Consider the following 19502-nt stretch of genomic DNA (forward strand, 5'->3'; position numbering starts at 1 on the left):
GAATACACATTCAAACATTGTGATGATCGCAAACAATGCACGTCTCTATTGCAGTGAGTCCTGGAAGGGTTTACGTAAGTTCCTGACTTTACTGTTCGAATGAAAGTGAAATTGTAGCTAAATTCGGAAATTCTATGCTAATTTCATAAATTCTTGTTTTTTCACTTTCTCACAAAATATGACAGTACCAGAAGTCTATAACAGCAGATTAATCAATCGATGATATCACAAAAATATCTCTCAGTACGGAAACGAATACAATGACAAAAGCGGAAAAGTATCAGGTCCGTCATGTGGCAGGTCACGTTCAGCGTTATATCTGTATTGGTCTATTTCGCAGTTCTCAAAATACAACAATATGACTATTGACTATCATTCTGATCATAGTTTCGCTATGGTTGACTACACACGAAGCCAAAATAATTTTCATAATCTCCCGTCGATTTTACTATTGTCGACATTATGTGCTGAATTCTAGGATTGTGATGACATCATAATGAATAAATTGAACCAACTTCCTCCAAACAAATAGGGAGAGGAAGGATTGATATCATATTATTGTCCGTTGACAGGTGGGAGAAAACTGCCTTATAACATTAACCAGATAATGTTTTATGGGTTGACACCTGAATCATATAGTCATGCATTCTCCTTGTTCAAACAATTGGTCAATAGTAAGTATAATTTGCTAGCTACATCATAGATTTCGAAGAGTTTAATACGGTTTTGTTAATTTTTGTCAGCATGACCCTAACTGGTGATCAATGCGAACGTTCGTTTCACGGCACACCCTAACATAGAAGGCTAGATTAATAGGATGATCTGGAATCGATCGTTAACACGGAACAAGTCACCAGAAGTTCATTGTGTAATGAGATTTCGTAAATATTTTTGTAATTATAAACAAGTACCATGTTTTCTTTTCTATATATAAAAGCAAACGTCGCAAGCTCAGATTTTCGCTTATTCGGTAAAAGCGCCTCAATGTTTGTTACATCAACTGATAACATCATTTGGTCGTTAGCAACAATGATATCAGTATGATGTAGATTTTAGAACATCGATCGCGACCTGCGTCGAATGAGTTTAGACGTATACCGACGGCACCATTTTCACCTTTTGCGGTATGCTTAGCCAGACGCAGATACCCAAAAATTCCAGTAACACTTTATTTGTATTCGAAAGTACACGCCCGGGTCGCGCGTTCATGCCGTGTTGTTATTGGCATCTGCTCTTACATATTTTATTATACAAGAAAGTATCTTTTCGGAGAGGGGATATAACTGAAACACTCAAAAATTTATAGCACCGTTTGATTGAATGCTATAATTAGTCATAATTTTAGTCGTGGTTTACAATAACTGTGACGGTTCTACCTAGTGTGTTGAGATTGCTGAGGAAGTTGCATTGCAAAATAATTTTAATGGCACATATTTCGTTAACTGCTATAAATTTCGTAGCCTGTATAGCATACTATAAAACATCATAAATATTTTTGCATCGAAACGAGGCTTCAACGAATGTATGCTTCGGAAAATAGTGAAATTCAAGTTAAGATGCTAAAATAATACTACTACGTCAAAGATGTCTTAAAAACAAAAAGTACTGCTGCTCTTATGGTTCGCATATAATGTACCGCTTGGGCGAAGCACTTTATATCGCTTCGTTGTCTTTAATTGGAATCCATTTGCAGTTAAATTTAGCAAAAAGGTGGCACTTTAAAACGACAATCTTTTCATCCGCCCTCTATGACGTTTCAATGCCGTTGGGTATAGAAACTACTTATCGAGTGAAGCTTGTTTGTGAAGTTCCGAAATAGAATTACTACTTCTTGAAATATAGGATTCGCATAATTGTAGAGCTCATATTTATGCCCGTGATAATCATCAAGCACTGACAGTATTAGTCTGATTTCACTCTCGTATACATGTATTTATTATAGATTATCCTGAAAAATATATTAATATTGTAATATATAACTAACGAGTTCAAATGCTACGCTCAGTAGCAGTAGCTCAAACTCTATTTTTGACGCTATAACGATGAGCTTGTGGCGCTGTGAGTTGCTTGCTCATTACTCCGTTCAATGACGCTACAAAGGTTACTTTTGTGACGTCTTAGCAGTCTTGCGGAAGGGAAGTACCCAAATACTTTCGATTGCACAAATCTGTGCATTAGGGTACTACTGTTTGTAACTATTATCAGAAGATATCGCCGAATATTACATATTTCTATGTGATGTACAATGACTTACTTACATCAATAACGTTACAATGCGGGGACGTAAGTGACAGTCGGGTGTAGTTAATTCCAATCGTCCGATCAAGTCTTAACAATTATTTTCGTACTAATTATTTCCGCAGCGTAGTGACAGGTGCCGGAGAGGGAAAGATTGACAGATTACATGTGGAAATCGATATGAAGTAAATCGATGAGATTGCGTTTTATTCCTCTTTCACTGTCCAAGTGTTCGTTATCTAGTGGACAACGCGCCAGTTATTTATCTACTATGTCAGAGCCCCAACGTTACTACCGTCAGATATTGTGAGATTTGTATATCTTGCCGCAGTGAAATATCTTTACAGTTTCTTCAGTCTCTGACTGAACTCATGGTTTATATCACTGTTTGGGAGTATAACAGGCGATCTAAAAGAGTCAGATTTCCGACCCCGCACGAGTTTAATACTTAGCGCCTTTTATCACTACCCGATTATCCCATTCATACAACAGCAATAAACAACACAGTATAATTGTAGAGCATGTACTTAATGTATGTCAACCAGAGGGGTCATTGAGAATATGATATCCTCGTAACCCATATACAGTTAACGCGAACATACATGTATCCGATCGGCAGCTGATGACACGGTTGTGGAATTTACGCGGCAGTAAAGTTTGGATGATGTGCGAATTTTCGCCACGTTGTGCCAATATATCAGCCTACCACTCGGGAAGAGTAGATTATTCTGTGCTTTGCACAAAGAGTGGGTTTCTTTGTCGCTGCGTGCTTTTTCAAACTAATTAAAGGCGCGATCTCGCTTTGGATAGTAACGTCATTCGAATTAGCTGGTGTGTTAAGAAGTGTGTCGACGTCGAGTATAGCGCTTCGGTACAATCACAGCTAAATTGCTTCATAGAAATGAATTGATTCCGAGATTACATCAAAGACGTGTTACAATTAGAATAAGTACAAAGCGTGATCGTTTATCTACGCTATTTTCGATAACAAAACCCGCTTCGCAGGGAGATGGTGATAGACGAAAATTAGCAACTTGTTGCTGATATGAGGAACGAATATGTTGTATACCTACAGTATATCGAAGGCGGAGGGAATACGCCTACTTCAGTCTAGGGGTGCCTGTTGTTTAGAAAAGTATCTTAGCAAACGATAGAATACCAATGTGTAATCATACATAGGATAGGTTAGTATGGACGTGTCGAGTATCTACATCACTTGTTGCAATGTCCGAGGTCATCAGTCCCTGATATTGCCATCGGATTACACCAGGTCATTTTGTGCTTAGAAAGGTTGACGTTACCCGTGGTATGGATTTCTGTAAAAGACGATATGATCTGTGATTGCCTTGGTAGGGTTTGATCAAGGAACCAGCGCCTCCGCATCAAATAAGCCGAGCTTACGATTCAGGTCGGATTATACAATATATTGTTGATCCGTCCGTTGTGTCTTTTGAAGTGGGATTCTCGACAGTATTGCATTTCAATATTGACTTCATTACCGATATCCGTTACAGATTTTCAGAGTTTCAACATGTCATATTCATCCATTCCTGTTGGTTGGTGTGTTCCTTTCGAGACCAATATAATTGTGGTAGTTAGGTGCAAAGAAACCTGTATGGTTTGCTGGTGGCATGCTCATACGAGCATCAAATCACGATTCGCTGTGATCCCGTAATAGATACAGATGTATTTGTCGATACCACCATAGGTATGCGGTACTTCGAGACTGTAATATCTTGATATTTCGCTTATCGCTAACTGACTTGATATAGATCGTCCCAAAATATCCCCCAGTCACGAATCTACACTATCGCTGCGATTCCTTTGTAACTTAATTCACGGCGAGCTTACAATTGCGCAAGGTGGCCACAAGCGAAGGATTGATGAAAGGGAATTGTGTTCCGAAGGGAAAGACAAAAGGCACGACGGTTGATAGGCATTGTATTGAACGTGCCGTGTCTTCGGTGGTAGCAGGTGTTCAGATCAACGACAGTTTGCTGTTGGATGCGTTAGGGATTATAACGCATTCGGGGCTAGATCGTTGGAGGTAGATGCCGTTTCAATTTTATCGCAAGTTTCTATTCATTGCGTTTTATACTGGTATGAGTATGACGTTTGATGGCCATTATACTATACCAAACTAATGGGTGTTTTAATCTCTACCCATAGACGTTGCCAGGAAGAAAAGTTGGGAGGGAGGAGTGAATTTGTTTTAAATAACGACGTAGCATGACGAATATTTATTGTGACGTAGACACAATTAATTACGCCATAATGATTGGGTTGGAATTTGGAGGTGCATTTGCACCTTTGGGCCTCTGGCTACGCCACTGTCTCTTGTAGATTTGGAAGCATCTCAACTTCTGTCAAGATACAGGATCCCTCAGCCAGAATTCTCATGCATTTGTGGTTTGCTCGTCAGCATCACGCCTACTCCCATACTTACGATTCCATATATTAGATAAATCTACTAAGAATGTGGTTAATTTCAGCTTTTGAATCTACAGCGTTTGTTAAGATTATAAGTACGGATTACTTATATACAATTTTATGACAAGCCGTCAATTTGTATGAACCACGATAGACCTACTCGCTATTTCGATGCCGGTGCATTTACACTTAACATGTGTATCTCTGTATGATAACATATAGTATAGTTTATCTGTCGATGAAAACTGGAATATAAGTAACCATAATGCGCAGTATACTGCGCTTTGGAGTACCGTACATGAAACAGCTGTCTAGAATCGCGGAATGCAAAATCCTAAGCGTCAAATCTAATCCGAAGCTGAAGCCATGTAAGTTTGTTTCGTGCGGCAGTCAGAAGTTGCGGATAACCGCATGATTAATTCGGCAGGACCTTGCACAACGCTGCTTAGTAATTTGAGGAATTTTCGTATTTAGAAAAACCACGATATTTAAATATTTACGCCCCGTTTCAGCTCGCTTTGGACACAAGCACGTAGAATCCGGTTTCCTGAAACTTAAGTCAAATGGAAGTATCTCGTACTAATCAAGTAGGCAACCTTGTCGCCTGGTTGAAGTGTGGATGCCAAAACGAGACATATGAAAAGGTTGAGATACGTTGTCTTTTACGTTTAATTTTCATGAGACTTGACTTCTTCATTCATGCTGTAGTTAGATTTACTTTTCCACTAATTTTCTTGCAATCGTTATTAAGCGGCCTTCGGCGTTGTCGTTTATGGCAAGACATACTCAACTCATGTAAGTGTCTTTATAGTTTGACAATGCTACTAGTTCAGAAATATCTAGATCGTCATATCACAGAAATAATCAACTAAGCTTACAGGCCGTCGCTATTTCTTTATTAAGCTATTTGCATGCTTCTCATAATTTAGAGCGGATGGTATTTTATAGCGGATGGTATAGATAGGCAAAGCGCGTAGCAAGCCTATTCATCTCATTGTTACATGCGAAGAACTGGGTTACTGTGTTATCGCCAATTTCATTTTAAATTGCGCCTGATGTCCGGTCCCATCTATAGATGTAAACTAAGCAAAATAGGTATGTATATTGTGCTTCCTACAATCTCGTTACTGCGGTATTCAGGTTGTTGACAGGTTCGCGGCATTGAGTTCTGTATGCCGTGTTGATTAAATTGTGCAGTGAATTTTTTCTTAGAATGAGTCTTAGATGGCCACTGACCAGTCTTGAAGTTGTTTTACCTTTCCAGCAATTTACGTTGTCGCTATCTTGTGTTTTGTTACAACCTCTCTCACCACGATGACTTTACCACTCAAATATTGAAGGGCCGGGTGTAGATTCGTTACAATCGAATTCCACTAATTAGCGTCAGTGACGAATGGACGCAACGAATCGGGCTAGTACTATACATGTAGAGAAATCCTGCTAATGAGTTTTACACCAAAGAATGACAGAGGCGCGAATATTTTCCCACAATATACATCCTCCTGCTTTCGAAGAATGCCGGGCGCCTGAATATCGAGTATCGCGTTAATGGTCAATTGTAGTAAAGCTAAATGGTAATACAATTTTCGAAGAGGTACATTGCCTTGATAGAAGACGTAGCGCTGAGGGGTAGTTTGCCATTGGATGGTATTATTATTCTGGTACATGCCTGTAGTCTGGGCGATGTTTCCCATAGCCAACTGTGCCCGATGCTCCAAGCCGTTGTCAGAATCAAAAGTGTATTGTTTTTATATGCATGTAGGTATAGACACAACAATCTAGACATGAGATTTATCAAAAGTTTACGTTAGCTTGTAAGAAGGCCACATGAATTCCGTTCGACCAATTTCAAAGACGTGTTGTCATTCTGGGAATGTAAAAAATATGGCCTTTGTTGCGTTTTCAAGCGATAGGTGGAACACGAGACGACTCTTCAGAAGGTACCACTTGTGTCGCGTGATATCGCCTTTGTCGGTAACGACTATCGTAGTGAAGGCAATCGAACAACCGGAGGTCACAAGCTGTCCAGAATGTCCATAGATGTCTTACGTTGTGATGCAATACCGATGTTGCATTCTACCATTAAAAACAGTATCATTTAGTAGTTTTGAACTCCAAACAGTGAAACAGTTACAATATGGTATACCCGTCAATTTAGTACTACAGAGAAAGACTGTTCGAGTTTTAAGAGCTATGTACAATTATCAACAGATAATTATAGATTAATGCATTGCTGTCACCATAAACGCATATTAACTCATTTCCTCCGTAATACCGAACGTACCAGACTGTATTATGGCCCGGTATTTCAGGGTTGTATGATGCCCGGTATGAAAACGTCACTTAAAATCTGTATTTCCACCACTATGAAGACTGAGTATAAAATATAAATAGTTCCAGATATTCATTTACTCTACGTCAACAAGCCATTCCGGTGAATCTGCAGCTTGATTATTGCATCTATTGTATAAAAGATAAGCCGAGTTTGTTCTTGTGTAAGATTCCAACCTTTGTCAACTGCCAGTGTTTTTAAATGACGTTTACGAAATTCTATCATATGTTAGTGTACCAGTATGACGAGACGCATATTAGTATGAATATAAACTACCCAGAGTAACCACGCACCCAGTGATCAGTTACTGATTTTAATCTAAATAGCGACCGAAGTAATTATAAGATTATTGACACTTCAGTGTTTTTTTTTATCTGTTGTATATAGCTATAATTGGCGATTAGCTGCAGTTTAACGGTATCGACTACATCAGTCTACATGTTATGGGGATATGCGACTGTATTACATTGTTTGTATATTTGGATACACGCAGGTAATGTGTTGATTGCCTACATTTGCCTGCCGTCTTCAGACAGATTCCTTTGTTAAAAGTAGTCGAAATAGAATTGCTCCACGACCATACTTATGAGGGTGCTAGCGGTACCGTACCCGAAATGTGTTGACTGTGGCTTTGTCGACTAGAGAAATGAATCGTTTCTTAGGCAATGGGTTGTCCTTGATGAAACTTGTCTCCTCCTATACTTAGTTTCTGGACAATGTTTTTTCGATTTGGGTCTTCCTAAAGTGTATTATCAAAGTATCCTCCGTTGCTTGTGAATGTGGGGATTTCGCCCCGGAACTGAAATACAAACTCACTTCCTTTCTCCTTTCTCACGCCTGGAAAGTTCAATAAATAGACCAGACATCATTTCACAGGGCAATGGTCTAGTTCATTTCATTGCGAGTTATACACACTAAGATCCCACCACCTTGCATTCAAAATTGAGAATCGGAACTAGATTGGCATTATATCACAAAGGGGGTACGCACAATGGATTTATTTATGACCCGATGAAGTATACAGAAATACCTCGCAGTCAAGTGACCTCGCACAGTCGCACTGTTACGTAGGATAAAAAATATTTGATTATTGCGTTTGGAAAGAGAACATGTTTAGTTTATAATTACGGAATTTCAAGCTTCGCGATTAATCCATTAATACTATATCGATCGAGTTCCAAATTTTACCACCAAGGGAAGCTATAGACATTAGACATATATCGAAAGAGCTCGCGACTTGCTGCTGCATGTGGCAGTAATTCTGTCTATTCGTATTTGATAGGCGGAATGAATTATTCATTTTACGATGTAATTTACTGTCCGAATTTTTGTGGGCAAATATTATTCAGTATAATAATGAGTTTAGACAACGAATCATCAATAACGGTTGAGAGCGACAAAGCATTGTACGCGTCGAAGAGTCTGACTTGAAGTGTTGGTATAACCAGCCGACAGTTGTATTGGTTTTTACTGAGCCCATCGAATGAACGGCAACGGCATGGCAACCACACGGTTTAGTAATCGCAGATTAGCACGGCAGCCGTACGGTCTGGATGTAGTGAAGAGAATTCCGTGTTTATGAACGTGAAAAAAGTCTGTTTATGACTATCCCGCGTACGCGATCATTCTCTCGCATTCTTGGGAACCTATTCTAGTGGCATTGTCTGTTGTGTGACGACCGTGGCATAACTGAGGTAGTCATTGAGGCAGTTGGTGGTGAATAACTATTAGGTTATTTATCTTGAGCATCGGTTTATGGACTGCCAATATATAGGTTGAGTTCTTTTTATAGAAATTTTTCTGGGCGTTATACGTGCGAGCCATCTATCGTGTCATCATACTTCGAAGTAATCTTAGACTAATGGGAGTTTATCTAACATCTTATAGCCGAAATCTGATCGCGCCTTTCGTGGAAGTCTCACCAATCTTGTCTCAGTCGCGTCGTCACATTTGGTGAAATCGCGCCCGGGTCATGTTGCTGTTGATGACAATATTGTCGCCTTGGGCTTTTTCGGAGATTTTGCGATAATTCGTATATATAGTAACGGCATTAATTCGCGGGTAATAATGATATGGGACATGCCAAACGTGATGGAGTTTTACTGCGTTTATGTGCATACCTGTCTCCTAAAAATGTGCGATGCGATGATGGATGCTCGCATCGTATTTCCGTAGCTTCCTACGCGACTTTGATGTGATGGATTCGATGTTCCGGGTTACTTTTAAGAGCAGTATAGTTATTTTGTTCGTAGCGGCATGTGCTTATTAGAGCAGAGACAGAATTTTAGGGTGTTTAGGGACAGCTGATACGGCCGCGGTTAGATTTTATATTACCATATTAATATGGTTTATATCAGAGTGCAATGAAAGCGACTGATGCTGCAAGCTTGTTGAACACTTAAACAGTTATAGGCAAAGCACCAGGCCGAGCAATATAGTTTTGTGACACTGCGAGTACGTGCCTTGACATATTGGTGGGAGGAAATTGAAAGTGTTTTGATTATGTCATCCACACGAACTCCTGAACTTGCGTGTTTTTAAGAGTACAGGAAGCTGGTTAAGTCATCCCATACTCCTGTACCGTGGTTTAATTTATTTCTACAACTCTCGTGACGCGATTGATTATGTGTAATCATGAAGGAGACCTTCAGACAGTTTAGAACCATAGGTACGAATCATTTAGCGCAATTACTACTATTATTGTCAGAGACAAATACGGTCCCGCGACCGGTGATTACTAGTGTCACCTTATCAATAGCCCTACTGTAAAATTACGCGAGAGAATCAAATCGATTATGACATCAAGTATCTCCTCTCAGGAAGTCCTATTTGCCCGGGATGTAAAACGTGTGTTTGGTTTCGCCAAAATAGCATAGACCGTTAAAAATACGCGCTATATCAGGCGACAATAACTTTTTGATTTTATCGTTCACCGTGGCGTTCTAAGTTCCTAATTCCTCTCAAAGATATCGATTTCGTCGTATCCTCATGGCAGGTAGCGAAGCGATGAGTGTGCTACTCATTTCAAAGCTCCGTTTCGCTCTTATCATGCCTTAGATTACGGGTCACTTTACGGTGTAGACACAGTTAACATACCAGTGCCAAGTTACGCAGTTTGCACAACACGGACGGTATCGAATAGCCGCGACGTTGAAACGCATGCAATAATAGCCGAGAAACTTCCTAGACAAACCACCCCAGTGTAGGTTACGATGAGGCAGTGTATGGTATTTCATTGGGCGTTGTGCGATATTCATAATTTGGTATTAAGACCATTATCTCGCTCCTAATTCGGAACCGTTTTTGTAGCTTTGGGAATACTGTCGCATTTCTGTGTACGCCACATGCTCGCTTTTATTTCGCTGCTATATTTATTGTCAACCTTAAGACTGACAGATCGGCCCTACTCTCTGTGGATTTTATTAACGTGTTTATCACAAAATCCTTATTAATTATGCAGGCAAATCGAGAACTGTTCTGTGAGGAATCGTGTTGTTACAACACATCTCGAAATTTCACAGAAAACTTGCGTAAAATATAATAAGTTTTAGGCGTTTCGTAGCGTTCTAATAATGTTTTGTGGTGTTACATGACGATGAGTTAAATTTGACACAAAATACTCATCAATTGTGCAGGGGAATCGAGAACTTTCTGTCCGGAATCGTTTTTTTACCACACCATTTCTAAATTTTACAGAAAACTTACGTAAAATAGAGGTTTTAGACAGTTCGTAGCGTTGGAATACCGATTTTATGATGTTGCATCACAATGGGTTACATGACGTAACGAGAAATATGACGCACGGCCTCAAGAATGAAACCTATCGGGTACAGGAGAAAACGTCGGGGTCGCAACACCACGTGATGGGAGAAATTAGCTACGCGCCCAGTAAGTCATGCTATAATTGGACGCCGTTGGTGATCGCTCACACGAGTCGAATTATTATAGAAGGCTCATCATGCTTGAATAGAATTTCATGGATTACGCCAAGCGCGGTGACTGTGTTATTTTTATGGAAGTAATCCTACGTTCCGTGCCGTTTGCTGCCGACACCGCTTCTCAAATCTGTAGATAATATCATGGAAGTAGTTCCACTTCATTGCGTGTCGGATATATAGGTAGTATAAGCAGATCCAAACGTTTTCCATATCTCTTTCGTTAGTGGAATCGAATTACCAAATATTGTGTTATGTAGGTTGGGTTGGTTTATCACGAGCATGATCTGTTGTGCTCTCTACGATCTAGCGGCAGCGCGGTACCGAAAAACAGCGCTCTACTAATCTTGTCACAAAATCGACTGTTTTGTAATGAACGCCGGCCGCCGTAGCGGCATTATTCTTTCACAGCGTGCGCCCAGACGCCGTAACATGACCTGTAACAGTTTGCCATCATTCCCACGACCGTTTCAAATCTCTTGGGGCGATTTATCCTGGCACTACATCTCGCCACCTTGAAATCCTACATTCGCATATTTTCGCTGCGAACAAACCTCTGCCATTTCCTTAGCAGGAACGTCTATTGTGTTATATTTACGATTATTGATAAACCGAGCAAACACGTTCCGTTGGTACGGAACGCACGCCACATCGCGATCGAGCGATAAGAGAGTGTCAGCGACGCTGCGTGTAACGAAAGCATAATTAAAAGCGACTACGGCTGCCTTTTACCAAGGTAAACACTCCGTGTTGATTTTAGACGGTGCCGCAAATAAAAGGTATTGCGACGATCGCCACAGTACCGACGTAGACGACGGAGTGAACAGCAGCGACGGCGATTACGACCCGGCCGCGTACAGTAAGTCTCACGGCTCTCAGATAATTTTAGAGAGCGTAATGTCAATCAGTGCATATCACCCGACAGATATAGAAGCGCTTGAGACAGTCGATGATTCTGCCAACGCGTCTGCCAGCTCGGTCGCCAAAGATAAGTCACGGGAAACGAGGTTATCTCACGCGGAGTCGACTGATTCAGGAATGGGATTTAGCGACAACTCAAAAGACAATGATGCGTCGCGCTTGAGTGCCGGCGACGGCTACGGTACTATCCACCTTATCAATCCGCCTCCGCTGGAAGAACACGAGAACAGAAAGTCGCTTTTGGATGGTGACGTGGAATACGATGAAGTCATCGAGTTTGTGACACAGCCCACGGAGGGACTATCAAAAGACTCGCAAAACCTGCCTGATTTTTCGACGTTCAAGACCCCGACGAAGACAGGCGAGACGGATGTAGTAAAAAGCCCGGGAGACTCGGCGTCGAAATACGCGGAATTGGATTTCGCGGTGAGCATACAAACCGTGCTTCAGCGGTCTCTTAATCGGCTGATATGGTCAACGTAGTCAACATTGCTAAGTAAGAGTAACACTGTAAATTACTATTCAATTACAAGTAAACGTTGGCGTAGCAATTAGCAAGACTTGTCAAAACTACTTCAAGTGGAAACAGAAAATGAAAATTCTGAACAGTACTCGAGTAACTATATAGTCTCCAAAGTAGATTTGTCGAGGAGTCGCATAGTGTTAGCAAAATTCAAAAATTGTAAGATGTGTTGACTAATGTCGTATCTTCGAAAATATATTTAGTTACCACGATGCAGGACTATTTCTCGCGGTTCTCGTGACAATTTCACTCATAAGCATGATGCAGACTGATCCCAAAACTATACTTTCTGCTTTTCAAAATCTAAATTGTTAAAAGTGAGTAGTTTTTGTTTGAAAACAGTTCTTCCAGGTTAAAGTGGCAGTAGCCTAAGACATAACCACTTAAGCAAGCAGTACAAGTTGGCAAATCCTGTGGCAATTTCATGTACATCGGAACAGCATCCAGAAAGTCAATCTGTTCATTGTCGATCATTCACCAGCAATCCTACGTACATAATCACGATATCGTCGAAGTTCCTCGTAATCTCAACGGGTTTACCGTTACAGAAAATCCTGCATACCCGCAGACGGCATAGGCACGCGTCAACGCTGGGCAGAAGATTGACGGAAGAGGAGAAACAGCCGGATGAGAACAACGGTTTCAACAGCCTCCGGCGAAAAACCAAAGCCAAAAACCATACAATATCGTCGTACGGAACATACGGGAGGTAAATATTCAATAGCATTATTGACTAATGATATAATCATCTCTTCAGTCATCGATTGGTCTACATATCACGTGGTGGAAATAACCAGGAGTAGAACACTCATCCTACGAGCGCCACCACGAATAGATCGTGGAACAAATCGCGAGTAGGCCTATCACGTCGCAACAAATATTATGTTCATAGTGCCGAATTTATTCCAATCGAAACTCATGAGAAGCCAACGTCATTAAATGCTGTTATCCAAATTCGAAATATAGAATGAATTTTGTCATAATAATGACATGCATGGACTAGCGAACGGCATATAACAACGCACTGAAATTGTAAAACGGGAATGAACAAAAAAATACGGACAGTCAGAAACCGTAGTAGCTTAACCCTAAAAAATTTAAAATTTGTGAACTGATTAATAAAAAAGCGGCCAACACCTTCGCCCATTCTCAATATCAGCTGTTCACGCCATCATAGTGCCGAAGATTAGGATACAAGGCAAAATAAGGACGGGACAAGTCTTATAAAGTTTTATAAGTCCTATGATACCCCTTAACTCTTTCGACGCCGCGTATCCCCCATATGTTCGCTGCCGATTGTCTTCAAAACGCCGCGTATCCCCATATGTTCGCTAAATCGAGAGAGCGTATTTTTGTCTCGGAAATCTGACATGCCGTTTTGCGTTCATGCCAGTCGGGGCATTGTGCGGTAATGAATTCAAAATTCAAGACTTGCTACTGACAGGCAATTTCGCTCGATTACCTGTACGGAATAGTAACTTTATTTGTTATACATTTCCACGACGGTAATGATTTTCAACAGATGTTAATACCTAATGATATTTTACATCATTATCACCAATCTTTAGCGACACATCGCGCGTTAAGTTAATATACGGATCTACTGAAGCCACAAAGGCAGTACATGTACTGCGACAACACAGACTTCACACCAATATATACGTATTTATTCAAGTTTTTCAAACGTAAAATTGCATCGGGAGATGATGAGGACTCAACGGTGACAAATAATGATGTTTTTGTGCAGATCGATGCTTGTAATCGTACACAAATAGACTCCGTCCGTATGTTACTGCGCCTGAAAAACAAACTTGAGTACCGGTACCAGCAGAAGTCAAAATTTCGAGCCATTATTGGTGATTTGACGTCACAATGATAACCTTGAAGCATCGACGGCCGAAGATGATGTCGGCAGCAGTTTTTTACGAAGGCTCTAAACCTCCGCATTGCCATCGAAAAAGAATTAACGATATAAGGATAATATAATATCAATATATAATATAATAATAATATTCTGTGAAATTTACAACGTCACAGCAAATCTATAAGTACCATAGAAACACCAACAAAATCCATACCTTGTCAGCAGCGCGCCTGAAATCAGCAAAACTTCAGTTCGTACCGAAGCCTGTCCTAGCAACACGACATCATCAATCAAGGCACGTTACGCATCATTAGATAGATATCGTTTGCGGCTACAATACGGACGTAGGTACGTCTCGGTAGCTAAGGTAGCGACGAAGTTACGATCGGTTGAAATTGGGGTTATTTGGTGAAAATCGCGGCGTTTTGAAGACAATCGTCAAATTTAGCTCGGCGTCGAAAGAGTTAAAATATGCACACATCTTGGAAATAAGGATGTCATGGCGACCCGGAGACAAATTCGACCGTAAAAATAACCGATTATCAACACAACGCTAATGAAATATTCCTAGATTATACAGATATTCTTTCTGCTTTATAGTGTTTCATTCGAGAACCTTTAATTGAAAAAAAAAACATAGCATAAGTAACATAATTGGCATCATGTGATATCCTTTCAGAAATCGCAAACCGTGCAAGCAGTCAAGCATAGAATCATATGGCTCACGGCCTTCCTCCACTTACACGGATGACGTGGATCCGATGCATTCACGTTCAGACTCGATAGGGTCCGGCGCGTTCAAACGTAAAACCTCGAAAAGCAGCATCGTCGAGAACACTTTCGGACAATACAACACGTTGAAGCCGCGACGGAACAATTATTCGAGCGACCTCATGATGACTACGGACTTACATTGTGACGTCATCAACACGTCAGACGCGACGTGGAGCGAATCGCAAAACAGGAGCTTCGCTTCGGAAGTTGACGAGTATGCCGTGGACGTAACTGGAGACAGCAATAGGTGGAGCTGGCTCAGCAATTCGTCTCAAACGCAATCATTCTCAAACGAAAAGGTTGGTGGAGTTTGTTTGTTTGCTTCTACTCTTCCTTCGAGTACCCTCGTTGTCAGCGTTGGGATATCTGAGCAACGCGCATAACCTGTAAACTCAATTGAACTATGTCGTCAAGCATAAGCCGTCCAGTTCAGACTGATAACCTCACGTCACAAGCTTGCGATGCAGGCCTTGCATGTCTGGTGTTGATGATTGCAATTTGCAACACTATATTCGCTCTTCCATAAATATTTTCATCAATGCAAAACGCATACGGTTGCCAAGTTGCCATGCAAAGGAAAAATTGTAATGGGTAACGTGTTGACCCATTGCACCTTAAGCTTGTTTGCACGATATACAACGACCTAGAGCCATTTGAACAAGGACGTATTTGCTCTATCGAAAAGTTTGCAACGCAGCATTGACCGACCTTAATTCTCGTACGCATACACTGTTCTTGAATGAAACCTCCCACCTTACGCTGTTTGGACGATATATAGCGACCCGAGACACTTGAACAAGAACGTGTTTGCTCTATCGAAAACTTTGTAACGCTGTAGGTATCGACCGACCTCAATTCTCTTTCTCGGAAACCTGGTGTGATGGTGTTTGTGAAGGAATTAGCAAGATGTAAACTCATCCAATGTTTATTTGCGCCCTTCAATCGGTTCAATGACCTATCACTCATTTTTGGCGAGGTGATCTCTGTCGAGTTATACCCGAATGCTACCTTGAGGATAATCGAATGATTTCGCACAGCAGACCTTAGCATTCGATATATACCCAAACACCCCGAACACACCCCGTGCCCCATCCGAAATCCCCTTCACCTAGTCCGAAACAGTATCTGTCGACATAAGTCAGTGTACTGAAAATACATAGACATAAAGTCGGTGTATTTCGCAGATCTCCACCATAGCGCAGATCTCCTCCATAGCAAATCAGGCCATCGGCAATTTCTGGCACCTAATTCCACTTCCTCGCCCATTGGAATAGCCGTTTAGGCAGAATCTGGTACACCAATCGATATGTAAATATGTACCAGGGGTGAAGCGATCTTTTTACGCCTTTTGGGTGGGTTGCGTACACGAAAAGCGAACCAAGTCCACTTCTGGGATATATCCACACAAGAATTAATGCATTTTACCCGTTGGAGTGGGGTAGAAGCAAAACTTTCGTACGAAAAAATGCCGCCTGCCTAGTTTGCACCCTGCGTTGTGGTGGAAATCGACGAAACATACGATTTCCGTTTACTGTATGGTCCGAATATTCCGGTGTAATTAATGTATTCCTGTTCACTTACAGACGCAGTCTTCAAGCAAAAGCCCGTGGAAGATATTCCGCCGCTTGCTGGGCGGCGGCGACAAGCGCAAACCGACCGACGACGACGCCAGCTCCAGTCCCAGTGTGTCGTCACAGAGGCCGCGCTCCACGTCGCTTTTCCGCCGCTTCTCGATGCGACGCAGCCACAAAAACTCTCTCGGCAAAAGACGAAACAGCGTCCCAGCCAAGAGCGAGTGGGACGTTCAAAACTCGAACGGGCTCATGCCAGACTTGGACAGGCACGTGCCTGTCATAGACGCTGGGAAGCAGGGTCAGCAAAAGACCAGAGGGCGGTTAAGCACGAGACTAAGGTCGTTCCGCGGCGGTAAAAACCGGAGTTCTAAAAAGCACAACGCTGCCATATCGAAAGGGTTGAGCATATCGTCGCCACAGTTGTCAGTACACGCCATCGATCCGACCAGGAACTACAGCGAGCATCAATTGCTCGACCTTGACAATTTATCAATTCGAGATTCTAGAAAATGATTCCCGGCGGCCAAGTAACGCCTCCACATTTTACGTGTCTCAGTGCAATACACTGTTTGTGTACCTTTCTTGATTTTGCTATGTGTTATCGACCACTGCGGTAGCGTTGATCGCGTTTTAAACGCGAATTGTTATACTTTTATTTCACATCAATACCCGTTGGAGCATATTATTATCGGTACCGTGCTTAACGATTCTGTGTCGGTTTCGATGTGGATCTTTTAAACACAGCGTCGATGTTACACAATCTTTTTGAAGACTTGACGTTTGGTACGGGTTCTCGTCAAAAATTTTCTTGCCAGTGTGACTGTCTGTTAGCATTGTTTTCTGGTTCACGTTCCAACCCGCACGATTTTTATTAAAACTCACATAAATTATGACTTTTGTCTGCTTATGCTTGATATCGATTGCAGGACAGCGCAGAATTTGCAAGGCAGCAGGGACCAAGTTTTGCCTAAAAATATATTGAAGTAGCAGTAGCCTCAAACCATAGCAGTTTATTAAGTTGGCAAATCTACTTCAGTACTCTGAAAAAACACTACCTACGTTACACAATTTCAGAGGAATGGGCGCGTCTATCAGGCATTCGTTATGCTCTCAGCGGGCGTAAATTGCTGTCCTAGCATTTGTCCTTCATACTAGCATCTGGATGGCTTAAATTCCGAAACGAGTCGATTGGGTAGAAGTGGCCTAGCGAAGTTGAGAGTGTGATTGAAGAGGCAACGAAATCGTGGCGACCAGATTTACTATCATCACGAAAGCACTTGTCTATGACACAAGGATGTCGCTCGAATAATCATGTCGCGAGGGCGCAATGGTTTCGTTGCTCGAATGCGAATTCGCGAGAAATGTGTGTGAATATCGGACGTTGCAGTGTAGGTGTACCCCGTAGACTAGGTTCATCATGCTCATAGTTATAACGAGAGTTTCATATTATGTATCAAAGCCAGGAGACGGGGTGCGGTCAAGAGAATTATTTACAATTTCCTTCTATTGTCGTACGCTCGCATTTCGGTGGATATCCGATGGTGATTCATGGCTGGATTGAATTCAATTACTTATGATTGTATTCTGTCTAATGATAATTCCAGCACACTGATATTCTTCAGTTCTTTGGCTGACTTATCGAAAAATTCGACGATATCACTTAGCAATTTTGTTAACTTCATGATAATTACTCGGTCGAGGAGGTGATAACCATCCATATCTAGATGTAGCTAGATAAAATAATCCCCCATAAACGGAAAAGGGTTTGGAAAATTGCTTAGCGAGGCAACCTTCGAATGAATCAGTGAAAATGTCCTAGCGACCTCTGGCGGTTAGATAGATACGGCGGGGAATAATCTCGGAACACTCAACTCAACAGAGCGCAGCAAGCAGTGTCGGGATGCCTCGAGACATGACTTGACTCGAGTCACACTCGAGTCAACTTTTCCGTAAGACTTGGCTTGACTCGAGTCAATTTGGAAAAATGACTTGACTTGACTTGACTCGGAGGTCGGAGCTTCAAAAATGTGCATTGACTTGTGACTCGGAGTATAATTTACGAGTCAATTTCAAGTCATCAAGTAAACGCTGTCGAATATATCACTGTATATTGTGTATGTTCGGATTGTTCGAGACACGTCGGTGTCACTTGTGAGAGCAACCAGTCATTCACTGATTCTACGTTATAACTGATCCTCCATTGTTACATCACAAAAATATTGACAGCAAACTAAACGATCACAGCTTGCGCTGTCGAAGTAGCAGGGTTGTAACCAAGTCACAAGGTTCCGAGTCACAAGTCAATCTCACTTTCATAGTTTTGACTCAAGTCAAGTCGAGTCATTTTCAATTCACCACCGAGTCGAGTCCGAGTCTAAGTCATTGTGTTGACTGTTCAGTTCTGAGTTAATGTCATGTGAAACCAACTATTTACAACTCTGCTCGCTGATATCGTATGCTTCGCAATCATAATATACTAATTTTTCTCTATTTTAACAGTTTCTGGTCGCATTTTCAAGTATAGGTACTGATAGACGAAATAACAATAGTGTGATAACTTTACTATTCTTCGAAATTACAATGAAATGCCTGTCTTGGTAGACCCAGTTTCGAGTCATATGACTTGGTCCGAGTCATGGGAAATGACTCGAGTCAAGTCGAGTCACCAAAAAATCGCGACTCGAATCATTACAACCCTGCGAAGTAGTAGTAGAATATTAATCTAAATAGCAATGTGTCTCTGTTTCTCTGCAGTGCTCACATTCACCAATCTTCTTGTATGATTTAAATCGAACAAATATACAGTTTGTGCGTTTATATTATCACGGATATGTAGACGAGTAGTGTAGGCTATTGTACCATATCAATTTGTTTCAACTTCTCGAAGCTTCGCATTAGGTCCCATATTTTG

General features: G+C 41.3%; 1 protein-coding gene and 1 long non-coding RNA gene across 2 annotated transcripts in view; both read left to right on the plus strand.

Moving 5' to 3' along the window:
- The window catches only part of LOC145446091 (uncharacterized), a 171287-nt gene that overhangs the window by 131153 nt on the left and 20632 nt on the right, over positions 1-19502 (plus strand). The window lies entirely within an intron of this gene.
- Positions 7716-17481, plus strand: LOC145446074 (uncharacterized). The gene is made up of 6 exons (XM_080324257.1): positions 7716-10888; positions 11696-11794; positions 11861-12282; positions 12928-13088; positions 14923-15316; positions 16601-17481. Exons 1-6 carry the CDS (start codon positions 10753-10755, stop codon positions 17102-17104), a joined length of 1716 nt encoding a protein of 571 aa, XP_080180383.1. The 5' UTR covers positions 7716-10752; the 3' UTR covers positions 17105-17481.

The sequence above is a fragment of the Botryllus schlosseri genome, chromosome 9 (assembly GCF_051294905.1).
Source record: "Botryllus schlosseri isolate E-star chromosome 9, Bs_hap1, whole genome shotgun sequence".
NCBI lineage: Eukaryota > Metazoa > Chordata > Ascidiacea > Stolidobranchia > Styelidae > Botryllus > Botryllus schlosseri.